Source organism: Mesitornis unicolor, unplaced genomic scaffold (assembly GCF_000695765.1).
Source record: "Mesitornis unicolor isolate BGI_N332 unplaced genomic scaffold, ASM69576v1 scaffold52339, whole genome shotgun sequence".
Classification (NCBI taxonomy): domain Eukaryota; kingdom Metazoa; phylum Chordata; class Aves; order Mesitornithiformes; family Mesitornithidae; genus Mesitornis; species Mesitornis unicolor.
Genome location: NW_010207636.1, coordinates 8882 through 22116, shown reverse-complemented (window position 1 = coordinate 22116; position 13235 = coordinate 8882). Strand labels below are relative to the sequence as shown.

The 13235-nt window shown below is 40.8% G+C and overlaps 1 protein-coding gene across 1 annotated transcript; it reads right to left on the bottom strand.

Annotated features, from left to right (window-relative positions):
- Positions 1–89: 89 nt before the first annotated feature.
- ECM2 (extracellular matrix protein 2, female organ and adipocyte specific) lies at positions 90–12840 on the bottom strand (the record flags this gene model as incomplete). The annotated part of the gene is made up of 8 exons (XM_010192168.1): positions 12546–12840; positions 7492–7680; positions 5743–6225; positions 5306–5421; positions 4512–4647; positions 2292–2449; positions 1546–1685; positions 90–416 (listed from the first exon to the last, which is right to left on the bottom strand). Coding segments are annotated over exons 1-8 (1844 nt in total), but the record flags the coding sequence as incomplete, so codon positions are not given.
- Between the last annotated feature and the right edge of the window lie 395 nt (positions 12841–13235).

The following is a 13235-nucleotide window of genomic DNA, read 5'->3' as shown; positions in this document are numbered from 1 at the left end:
AGGTCCTTTCCAGCCACTCATCCCCACGCCTCTATTTCTTTTGACGTTTCTTGTAACCCCATTAATGTCACAAAAAGCTTGGAAATTACCTTATCTTATTATTGTTCAGCCTTAGAAAATGTAATTTTCTCATTTCATCAATTCCAAACGGTACAGACTTTAATTCATTGTGATCCAAGAACAGCTCTCTCAAGGAGTGATATGCACCAAAAAAGGATACGGGGTCTATCCCGTCGTCAGTAAGTTTGTTAAAGGACAGGTAGAGGTATTCCAGGCCTGGCTTCAGGTGACCAAAGACGTATCCTGGAATCCTTTCAATCTGATTTCCTATGAGTACCAGATGTTGTAAAGATTTTGGCAGATAGGAGGGAACGTGGTATAATTTATTGTAAGAGAGATCGATTGACTCCAAGTTCCTGCATGAAAGGAAGGAGAGGGGGAAGGGGAGATGAAAACGTTATTGCGTACTGCATTATTGATGGTTCGTTCTGTACGAAACAGCACTTAACGCAATTACAGGGAAACTACATTTCAAAGGGAAATTTGTTTCTGTTAATGGAACAGAATGCATTTTATGGAGCATGGCCATGCATAATTACTCTGGGAATAGAAGGAACTGAAGTCATTAATTATCAATCAAGCAAAATGACTGCGTTGCTGGGAAGAAATCTACAGTAATGAGTACAGAGAGAAGGTTGAATGGGGGAAACCCAAGGGACCAATTTGTGACCGATAAGCATCGCAGAACCGCAATAATGAGTTGTGCTGGAAAGCACACGGTGAGCTTGGGACTTCAGCACTTCTCCCATTGACATGGATTTTAAAATGTTGGTTTAAAGCCCGTTTGAAAATGAGTTGGTTTGTGAATGGCTCCGTTTGAGTCATTTCAATGCCTCACTTCCAGAGGTGAGACGAGCTGTGGGTAACAGTGATTTTCAGATTAAGCAGTTTGCAAATCCAGAAATCAACTGCTAGGAGTGCGGCTGACGGGTTCTGGCGAGGTACCCTCTGCAGCTTAGCAGACAGTTTACCAGTGGAATCAAAACCAGTGTCCTTGCTTGCTGCTTTCACTCTCATTGCTTGCCCTGCTTGTATTCTGCTCTTGCACAGTCTTCCCTTCATCTTCTTTACTTCTATAATTCCTAATCTAATGGGAAATAAGGCTAGGACAATATTCAATGATTTTTAAATTATCTGTGAGGTAATGATATAGTAACACCAAATTATAATACAATATGGAGTAATTCTGATAACTAATTTTCTTTTTTTTGATTGGAAGGTCAGAAAAAATATTTGGAGTTTTGCATTAATAGGGAACAGATTTGAGGTATAAGATCTTTTTGTTTTAAGGTTGGCTGAATACTTCCTGAGTTATACAATTAGGGCAAAGGAAATTAAGACAGATGAGCTAAGGAAAAAAAGCAAACCAAAAGATAACTACAATGTCAAGTTACAAATAATGAAGTGCAGATATTTATCCCATTGTCTGACTCACGGATAACAGAGAAAAATGAATTGATTATGTTTCAAATGACTCGTACTTACTCTTGGTTTATCCAAGCCAAGGGTGCTATTCTGTGCTCTTCTAATTTGTTATGCTTGAGCACAATGACATTGATGTTTCTGGTGTGGTTAAAGCAAATTTCTGACACTTCTTCAATGTGATTATTTTCAAGGTATAACTCCTGTAAAGAAAAGAGAGAAAATGTGTGAGAGCAAAACGTGCTGCTCTTTTCTGTAGCAAATTTAAGATGTACCCATCCTCCACAGCTCCTGATGGACCTGTTAACTCCTGAATCTGAGTCAGTTGGTCGCTGTAATGTGGCTTTCACCAGCGCGACTTTTCAAAGCAGTTGCTTTGTGCCCTCATTTGTGAAATACAGATTGCTTTGAAAGACCAGATCGACAAAGAATGGCATCTTTACTGTTGCCTCAAGTCTAATGTAAGAGTAGATTAACTTGTTTTGTCTTAGAAAGCTATTTGTGAAAAATGAAAAATCATTGTTTGTGAATTTATTACGTGTTGGTTTCAAAATAAACGTTCCCAAAGCATAAAAAGTATAGGAAAACTTGCCAGGTGGAGGGATGAAGTGGGAAAAAACCAGGAACATCCGAGTGAATGGCTAGGGGAGAACATTGGCCTGAATTGAAGCTGCTGCAAATGAATCTAATGTTATAGAAAATACCTTGTTGGGTCTACTAGAGTTGGTTTTGTTGTTTGGGGGGCGGTTTGGGTGGTTTGGGTTGGGTTGGATTGGGTTGGGTTGGGTGGTTTGGTTTGGTTTGATTACCTCAAGAGTGGCAGGAAGCCCCTGTGGGATAATTCTAAACTTATTTCTTCCCAGTCGCAAATAAGAGAGACTTTTCAAAGGATAAAAGGCCAGAGGGCTGACATTTGCTTCACTAAGTGTGTTTCCTTCTAATTCCAAGGTGACCAAGTTCTTTAAACCTGGGGAGAAAAAGTCGGACTTTCTGTTAGTGAATGCCATCTCATATCTTGTGAAAATGCATGTTTAAAATGTAACCATCTTAAAAGTTACTCAGGTCAGCTCACAGCGAGGAGGAGGAGCAGTGAAAGGATTTTCATTCATTATCTCATAACAGAATGATATTATTTATTAGTTTGTAGAACTTCAGAGATTGACCAGAGCTTTATTTATGGCTTAGAAATGAAAAGAAGGCAGCTGTAAAACTTGAGCATAGTGCTGCCATTTAGGCCTTATTACTTCATGGGGCTGTGGGATGATGTTGGGAGCCCTACGTGGGTGCTGACTTGTGTGGATGCCCACTGATCTCCATGGTCTCCAGTCACTTCCCTGATAACGGACACGGCTACTCTGGCTTTGAGCTCCTGTCTTCCCCTCCCTGCTTTCTTCCTTCCAACCACCTTCTGTACTGCACTGAGAGCCTTCACGTCTGCTACTGCTCCTCCTCAGCCATCCAAATGCAGGTCACAGAAGAAACCAGTCCGTGTATGTAAGCAAGAAATACTATTTCATAAGAAGAAGTTCCTCAATCACAAATAATCCAAATAACTTGGTTTTTTTTCCGAAACTTTGTGTAGCTTCTCCTAACCGTGCAGTTTGATAATTTTAAACAAAAAAAGCTCTTGCAGCCCTTGGCCTACATTTCCTTTGCCTTCGCTCAGGCACTTCTATTGCTCCATAGTGGGCTGTGGCACTAAACTGATGCAGTTTCCACGGGGACGTTTTTGGCAGGAGGAGGTGGCGAAAAGTCAAATTACGACATGAATGGTCGTGGTTTTTCTTTGTTTTGTTTTGATCACCCCACATTTAGCTTGGCTTAAAATGACCATGGTTTACTCTGATTACATTCTGCCTTATTTTTCGTGCACGTCAAATTCTGTTCACTTCCATGCAATTAGAAAAAGGATTAATATAGTTAGACCACACATAAAGCAGTCGGGTCATGGGTCAGCAGTCAGGTATCTTTAACATACTCCAAATCCATCTCTACTTAGTCAACTTAAATATAAGCTTCTTTAGGAGAGTAGCAGTTGCTTAAGAATGGAGAATATTTTTTAAAAAATACTTTTTAATGGAAATCTTTCATCTTTTGAAAACATGGCACTTAAATGGCACAGAGATGAGCCAGAGGCTCCTGAGGTGATAGGAGCCAACAGGGCAGCTTCCATGAAACACCTTGGGGGAATGAGGGTGACATGGGCAGCAGCACAGCTGAAATCCTTTACACCAGTGCAGCATAGGCAGCAAACAGAAGGAGCTGGAAGCTGTTGTGCTACGGGAAAGCTACGACATAGTGGCCATTACTGAACCTTGGTGGCATGAATCTCATGACTGGAGTGTGGCTATCGATGGCTACAGGCTGTTCAGAAGGGACAGGAGAGGAAGAAGGGGTGGAGGTGTTGCCTTCTATGTTAAGAAATGGATCGAGTGTGGAGAATTGTCCCTAAAGAACAGCCATGAGGTGTGTGAGTCACACGAGAAGCACAGTCAGGACCCTGAATTTTGGGAAAGCCAACTTCCAGCTCTTCAAGGAGTTGGTCAATAGGACCCCCTGGGAAATGGCCCTCGAGGACAAAGGAGCAGAGCAGAGCTGGCAAAGGAGGCTTTCCACAGAGCACAAGAGCTCTCGATTCCCAAGTGTAGGAAATCAGGCAAGGAAGGCAAGAGACCAGCATGGATGAGTCGAGACCTGCTGGCCAAACTAAAAGGCAAGATGGAAACTGCACAGCAGTGGGAGCAGGGACAGGGATCCTGGGAAGAGGACAGGGATGCTGCCCGGGTGTGCAGGGACAAGGTCAGGGTTGATGGGGCTCTGAGCACCCTGAGCTGGTACCAGTGTCCCTGCTCACTGCAGGGGTTGGACTGGATGAGCTTTAAAGGTCCCTTCCAACCCAGTACATCCTATGATTCTAAAGGTAGCAATTAATTTTCTAGTTACATCAAACCAGATGTGTTTGGTTGGACATTCTGCTTTGCAAATTTATATTAATCTTTTCATATGATTGGTACTAGTTTTCTAACTACCTTGTAAGCCGTCTTCATCAATGGCATGAAGGTGGTTGTCATTTATTTTTATTTCTTCCAAAGTTGATGGCAATTCAGAGGGAATATGTACCAGCATGTTTCCATCCAAATACAAACGCTTTAGCTTTTTCAGGACCTTAATCGTAGGGAGGAAGAAGAGAACTTAGATTATCAAGGTGTAAGATAAATGGTTAAACATGTAGTGTCATCGCAGTTAACATTTTCTTAAACACACTCATTTTGAAGATTTTCAGCAGCAGTGCACTCGTATCCAGTGTTTTGGATGAATCAATGTTTTTCTCCTATCAGTCTAAAGAATTGGTTTGTTTATACGAGCTGTTAAAAAAAGGTGCTAGTTAATGTAGTGTGTAACTGGAAGAGCTACTGAGTGGATATTTGTGTTGAGACCTGGCGTACACAGATCTCTTTGGGAATCCCAGAGCATAAGATCTACAGAGCTAAAGAAGTGGCAAAGATGATGCATAAAGTTACAAATGTTGGGCCTAAGTATCCCAGGTGTTATTAATGGAGTATGAGCCCTTCAATGCTGAAATCCCTCAACTGCAACTGATAAAGATCAGAAAATTGTCCCTTATTGTTTAACGTTTAATAGTTGGTGAATGTAATTTATAGCTCTCTAGGTACTCTTGATTATGACAAGAGATTTCTTGAAATAGCCAGGCTATTATAATTATACAGTCTTTACTCATACTAGGTGCAAACTGGTTTAGATACATCGACTGAAAACCAGCAGTAATTATTCATAGGATGATAGAAATGTTGGACTTTCTTACTTTGAACGCTTGTGGACCTATGCCCGGAGAGGTGATGTTATTTTTGCTCAGATCAATCCACTCCAAATTAGGTATCCCGTTGAATGCTTCATCAGAGATAGTAGTGATACCGTTTCCTAGGACAGAATTCAAGAAAGGAATCTGAGTAATGAATTACGGTACGCGTATGAGATGTGTAGTATTGTATGTGAAAAATGTGTTACAGAAATAGTTGTGTTATGTGCAGTGATTGTGTGTGGGTACTCATGTTGGTGTTTAAACACCAGTAAGCCAATCTGATATTTTAAATTTATTGTTTTAGAGGCTTAGCTGTAAAATGAATTCTCATACATTTCTATGAGAAGGATAACAAAGTATTAACACTACTGCTGACTGCATTTGAGAATGGAGAATGTTCCTTCATGAGAAAAACTGTGCCAAGTAGGCCCATTATTTACCTGTAAGGTCTAGACTCGTTAGATCTGGATCTGAGATCGGGGGTATTTGTGTGAGTTTGGCATTAATACAGCTTACTGTGGTGTCTGAGGTGGAGCACCCAGATGGCAAAGGAGGAGCTTCTATGGGTGGACCAGGAATTGGGAAATGAGATGGCATTCTGAAAGCACCGTCGTCTTCATCGCTTTCCTGGTGTATTTCTTCTGCAACGCCCGTTCTCGTGGTGGGCTTCTTTCCTCTGTGGTAGCCTTTATGCTTCTGTCGATGTTTTTTGCCTTGCCTTTTTCTTTTCTTTTCATCCTTTTTACCACCCTCTTTCTCGTTAAACTCCACCACTTCTGTTGTAAGCGGTTCATCTCTTCCAGTTTGAGTACGTGCTGATGATGGCAATAAATCACTGTTGTCAAGGTCATTGGGCTCTGGAGAATCACCAGACAGCTCGCTTGTGTCATCCAGTGAAGTAACACCTGAATCCAAAGACAGGGCTAACCAGAGGCAACGGGAACAAAAACCAAGACAAAACACAAGTGCCTGATAAGAGGAAAGTAAAGGTTTAGTAAACGTTGTTCCCTTCAAACAGTAAAAATATCCTAAGTAGAGAAGAGTAGTTTTCCCCTTAGAATATGATTGCAGACAGTAAAAAAATGATCTTATATTACTGCTTGACAGAAGATGGTGAAATGGTTAAGCCAACCATACAGAAGAGGTTGTAGCCAGGTATGACTCATTGCAGCTCGAGAAAAAAATTAATATAGCCTTCCTTATCTTCCTTTTAGTGAGGTTTTTGTGTTGGTGGTGGTATCTGAAGAGGAAAAAGCCTGTGTGTGGGTAGTTTGAATCAACTTCTGAAAGGTTAAGGCTTGTTCTCCTGTGCTGTCAGGTGTAGAGGTGGCTGGAGGTGGGAGCTAACCAGGGCAGTTCAGTCTGTTACCAAAGTGCAGTTTTTACTTGTGTAACTGGGCAGTTCAAGTAAAGTTGATTTGTTTCAATCAACACGGCTTCTACAGTTAATTTCTATCGTGTCTCTACTCAGTGTGACACCCTCTGTGTGTCTCATGTGCACATGTGTGAAGCTAAATAATGTTTTTATGATAAGAGGAGGTTTGGCTCAGTGCTTTGGAGACTTAATGCATTGGGAGTGGAGGAAGGAAATCACATTTCATCATCTTCTCCATTCATTTCTTTTGAAAGGTACTGATTTTGTTTAGGTTTTTATGAAGAACAAGCCAGATTGCAGTTCTGTTGCTCCTCTTGTGCACTGCCTTTCTTGGTTTATATCATACCTGCGTTTTTTACACTCCTAAGAAAGATTTACCAGTCTGTAAACTGCAGTATGTTTGTGATCTAATGCATTAATAATGGCTAGTGGTTATTGATTGACCCTTTGTAAATGGAAGCGGGATATAAAATGTAATCAGATGTTCTTCATACATTTACCAAAAATATGTAAAGGTAGGAGGGAAGAAGCAGAAAGAGGAAAATAAATGTAATTATCTTTACTGTTGCACAGTTATCATCATCATTGCTTTAAGTACTGTGTCATACTCATCTAACAGCCAGTGTACTCTAAGAAACTGGAGCCAACTTGAGTAGAAATGATGAAGACCTGCTCTTGTAAAGTAATTCAGGACTTGTTTTCTCTATAAAAGGACAGTGCATGCCTTGTAATCCTTGATATCATTAAATAGCATTTGTGTTAGCTTTTGCACCAGGTAGTTTTAAAATAGTAAAACTATGACGGTGTACTGTACCGGGATCAGAACAAACTGGGCAGCATTCTCCTGCAGGGGTAACGGGCTGGGGACATTGCAGAGGGTGGCACGTTGCTGTATCACATATCACCTCTCCTCTGGAGCAGAGACAGGTAACGCAGGGCTCGGGAGACCAGACGGCTTTATCGTACATGATCATCTCATTGACTCTGCAGTGCCCCTTCTTTTCTGAGAAAACAGAATGGAAAATTGGAGTCAAATAGCTTAACGTGACATGAAAACAACATTGAAAACTTTGCAAATAAGCACTACTGTTTTGTTCTCGTTTTGAAAAGATGTAAAATACACCCTATTCGAAGCATCTTACTCCTTATTTTTCGTAGCTCTATTTTCTTCAGCTTATTCGTAGCCTCTTGGTCTCTCAGCTGTGAAGGCATCAAGGGGAGGGAAAGCTACCGTGTGTGTTGCTGTCACCTGCTCACAGCTTCACAGTGAAAACCCAGTGCGGGTTCTCTGCCCCTCTAATCGTCTGTTCCCTCTGTTTGAAGCGGCCATCATAAGAGTTCATTTCCCTCTCTTCCTAGCCAACTGATGAGGACCCTTATCAGCTTTGATTGCTGGAAAAGCTCTTGGATTATTCAAGGTCAGAGACATTCTTAAAATGGGGAAATGAAGTCTAGATGGTGACTTTCTTGAGGGTCTTTTGCGTGGCAGCTCCACTGTCCTCTCCATCCTTAGAAATGAAAAGCAGAAATCACAGATCTCGATGAAAGCTGTGCATAGATACAAGTGAGAAAGAAGCAAACGTTTTCTCCATCACAACAGAGTTGAAATAAATCACGCAGAACTTGAGACTGTTTTATTCCAGACCCATTTCTGCTTCTCTGCTGTACACCAGCCATCTTTTCTAATGTCTTGCACGTTAAATAAGGAAGTTTAGTTAAGGTTTTGTGGAACCAGCAGGGTAACAATATTCACTTCATAGTGACTGTTTGTAAGCTTAATGGAAGTCAAGTCCATTCTGTGGTGCCTGGTAAGATGGCAAACATCTCTTCCCTGTAACTTGCTTTAGCTGAAGACAACACTTTGCTAGGAAAGCAGCAAGCTTGAACAACTCATGCTAATAAATACTTCATCTCCAAAGGTTTTTGGACATGAATTTACAAAAACCTAAGATTCCCTCAGGGTCCCAGTTGAAATTTTCAGAAAGAAATGTGGAAAGTATTTATTTTGTAAGCTATGCTCAGCTATTCAGGAGGCAAAGTGTTTAGAGAGCATAAAGACTTGGGAAGGAAACTATTCCAAGTCTCCCTTTCCTTCCAGTGCTGGATTCTACCTCAGCAAAAGTTTCCCTGGGCAGTTCCCATCCAAACTCCAGAATAAACATTACACCTTAGCGTAATGTTTGGGGTTTTTTTCAGGATAAACATTACACCTTAGCGTAATGTTTTGGGGTTGTTTTTTGGTCTTTTTGAGAGAGAAAGCAAGCCAAGGTTGAGCTTCTTCATCCCATTTTCCTATTCTGAATCTGGTGAGAATCTTTACCCCACATACACCTTCCTTTTCGTCATTCTAATTAAGGTAAGAGTGCATCGCTGAAGTGTTCATTTCAAGCTGAAAACCCCTTGCTAAGTTATTCTGTACTTTCCTGCGTGCAGATAATATTTTTCCTCTTTTCCTATCTGGTTTGACTTCCTCCTTCAGTTGAAGATTTTCTAATACAGTGGAAAGAATGTATTTCTTGCCTAATTTTCCATGCAAGAGACTTTCACTGGTGACAGACAAATTGTCTTTGGAAGAACTGTTTGCAGGGTTTGTTTTCCCACACTCTGCCCTGGTCCACGCTTGGTTGTTCAGATTTAAAGGGAAGAGCATTCCGGGTACTTTCTAAATATCCTGACAAGGCTGTAGGAATTATTTGCTTTGAAATGTGTCTGGAATTAATAGTTGACTCAAAATCAGGCATTTTGAGAAGTCCTTCAAGGCAGTGCTACTCAGCTTCACAATGTCGGTGTTCCTTTGCCCTTCTACGTGCAGACCATTGGATACGAAGCTGTTTTCTAGCATAAAAATTAATCATCAGAATCATCTTATTTGGATGCTCCTCTGTATTTCTTACATTTTAAAAGTTATTCTTTTGATTTAAATTACTCTCAGGATGGAAGGGAGGAGAAATTAAGGTTTTGAACAGCGGCATCTTGGTTTTTCAAAGACCCAGGATATGTGTGCATCACTTCAGCCACATGACGTTGTGCTCTGATCAAGTCCAGCCGTGTTAACTGGAGGAGGAGAGCAGTTAGCCCGGGCCAAATGTTCTTTGGCTGGAAGTCCCTTGTCATTCTACCCAGGTATCTGTAATCCAGTTGTTTGCAGGATCCTGACTTCTGGTTTTTACGTGCTTGCCAGGGAGCCACAATATTTATTTTAAATAATCTCCAAAGGAAACACGACCAGAACACTCCACTTTCTCATGCTCAACAATAAAACGTCAGCTGCTCCAGAGGAACATAATCTGGCTTGAGATGGAAATTCTTCCGTGCTTCCTCAAATTCTTTCTTTTGTTTTAGCTACTAGTCTGTATCTGAAGTTGGTGCAAGTCTACGATACGAGTTACCATGCCTTGGCCTCTGCAGACTCCTCGAACACACTGTCCTGTTTTGTGTGGACATGAGAGTTATTTAAAAAGACAGCACCGGTATGTGTGCCCAAAGGCAAAGAAGTAGCCTTTTCTTGTGTTGCAGAGCTGCTGTTTGGCATCTGGTTGGCTATGAGAGAGTACAGACGGCGTTGAGATGCTCCCTAAACTTCCTGTCCGCAGAATACTCGAGTGTGGTGGTGTGAGCAGGGAGAAGTGAGGTCTGAGTGACACTGGAAATACTCCAGCAGTGTACACAGCACTGCTTGATGGGCAGTTTGCAGTCTGTAAAGGATAAACAACTGCAAATTCTCGTATGTTGTGGTGAACTGCTTGATTTCATTTAAACAGTTCACATGATTTTTATATCGAGGAAGGAGATACGTCTGGTTGCTGTTTTCATCCTGTGTGTGATATCTGTAAATTGTTTTTATAGGCTACTGAGAGCTAAATAAGTAGCTAGGAGATTGAAAATAAAGTTTAGTATTGCATTTTCTTCTGTTCTGGAGCATGATTAATAATAGCCTTCTATTATTTAATAGGCTCTGTTTATTCCAAATCTGACATTAACTTGAAAAAATTTTGAACTTTAAAAGCCAGACTAAAAAAATACCTTGTGGTTGAAGTCTTTGGCAGATGAGACTTCTAACCTTTGGAAATATGGTGTAAATTCAGCATGGAGTTCCAAATAAAATGAGTTCAGTGGTTTCAGCTTAGCTTTTGGATGCGAGTCCAGATAGAAAGAACCAAACGGGGCGGGGGGAAGAACCACGCATTATTTAAACATGACTGATAGTCTCCGACAGAGAGACTGGAATATCTTACATGAAGTGTTTGCTATTTATGTGGTATTTTCCTCTGTTTAATTTGTAAAGTATTTTTAAATTAGAGGTTTGACATCAGTAGTACTTATTACAAGAGGAATACTTGTAGCACACACTAGAAATGCTGTAGTCAAGAGTTTTGCTACTTTTCCCATGGAAAGTCTTTGGTTAAAAATGCTTGGTTTGAAATGATTCAGCCTTTTTGAAAGCAAGGACTCCCAACAATCACTGATTGTTAAGAAAATGTGATAAAATATGTTTTGTCATGAGGTTCTCCTGAATACAACATCAAATTATGCTCCTCAATCTCAGTAAAACCAAGAGAGCCATTTAAGTTGAGACCTGTTAACCCAGTGGTCACGTCTCTTGTGTGATACACTAAAAGGCTTAACTTTTTGCTTATAAAAATGCTTTTTAATTAAGATTGCAGACAATGATTTTACTGGGTGTGTGATCTCTTGGTGCTGGAGTGGAAGTGCCTATGTCTTTCTATTTATTAGCTGCAGAGTGGACACAACCCTCTGTTGGTTCTTCACAACGTCCCAGTGTCTTTTTTGTTTAACATTTCAACCTCTTTCTATGAAAAGCAATGAAGGGGTAACGTTCAATTGCTTAATAACTGGGGGTTCAAAATCAAAAAGCACAGATGGTGGCATTTGGGAATTCTTATCTTTAGAATGAATGTCTGATTTTTACACTCTTACGGATCTTGATTTCCTGGTTTGCAAGTCACCATTTCCCCTTCGTGACACTGAACATAAAATCACCAGCATCCTAAAGCAAGAGCTCTCTCCCCCTTTGCTGCACTAAGGACCAGAGGAGCACTTGAACTCTCAGTTCTCAATCCCTGTCTACTCTTGCCTTTCTGAGGAGATACAAGAGGCCTGTTAACAGTTATCAAGACAGGTTTCAGGAAAGATCAGTTGAATTCTGCTTTTTCTGTTTATTTCTTAAGACATCAAATCCCCTTCCTGTGATTCCTTCAAAACCATAAAATAGATATTTGTACTCCAACGTAAAAACCCATGGATCATCTAAAAGGTGAGTTTTATATAAATCATACACTATTGGACTTCTTTTCAATAAATCCAGGTTCTTTATATAGAGGGAGAGAAAAGCGATCTTGTGTTGAATGTGTGGGGGTTTTTTCTGTTAGTTTTGTTTTCCACCTTAAGGGTCTTGTTTGCAATGCAAGTTTCATATTGCAAATATTAGCGTGTGTTACTGCTTTATTTACAAAACCAAGAATTATTCCCAAAATATTGTGTGTACGCACAGTAAGGATGTTGCTTTTCAGAAATATAGCAAAAAATAAGAACTTAAATCCATTTTAAATAATACTGTGTTATTGGTGTTAGGGCCTCAGTGAAACGTTAATTGACTTAGGAGATACGTTGAGCAAGAAATTCTTCATCCCAACAAGCTTTTATTAGAGATAATGAAATGAGAATGCAGAAAAATTACAGGAAATATTATTGTTAGATGGCAAAGCAGGGTTCTCTGCAAGGCTTAAGCATAGACAAGGGAAAAGCTAACCACAACAGAGCTAAGATGAAGCGCTCGTGCGTTTCTACGTTTCATTCGAAATCAAGAGAGAAACGGGCCCACTCCAAGTAGAGGAGCTTTATTCTTACCTGGTAAGACATTGTAACTGGATTCATGGCCACCCAAACCTATGAGAGAGTCAAATACTCCCATAACGCCGTCGTCAATATTAATTAAAGGAATGCTGGGCGCTGCAGCAACAGGAACTGGAAGCTGTGTCCTTGGCTGCCTTGGGGACCTGTGCCCGGCTGAGGAGCCGTTTCTCAATCCTCGGTAGCGCATTCTTCTCCTTTGCCTCCTGAGATGTGCACCAGGTTCATTTCGGGACAAATCGACGCACAGAGAGACAAGCAGGCAATAACAGACCAGTGATGCAGCCTGCATGGTTTTGTGCGGCTCGGGAAGTATCCTGGAATGGGAAAAAGAGGAAAATCAGATACCCAGGGAGCTTTTAGGGTAGGGTCAGTCATATGGTGCACTTTTCAAAGCAGGTGGACCAGTACATGGTAGGTCACTGTAACCATGCTTCCTCTTGGGAAGAAATTGCTCTATGAGAGCACAAGTAATTTTATTTTTGTGGTTCTCTGACCTGAAGGGCGATGGTCAAATTCACGTATACCACTGGAAAGTAGGATATTTTATCTTATCAGCTGGCCACTGAATGAGTCGAACTGTGTGCAGAAGTGCCTTTTTCAATGAAAATTAACCATGCGTCCCAAGAGGGGCTAGCTTTGTATTTGGGCTCGCATTTAAACAGGCAGTTCAGATTTGCAGTGCCA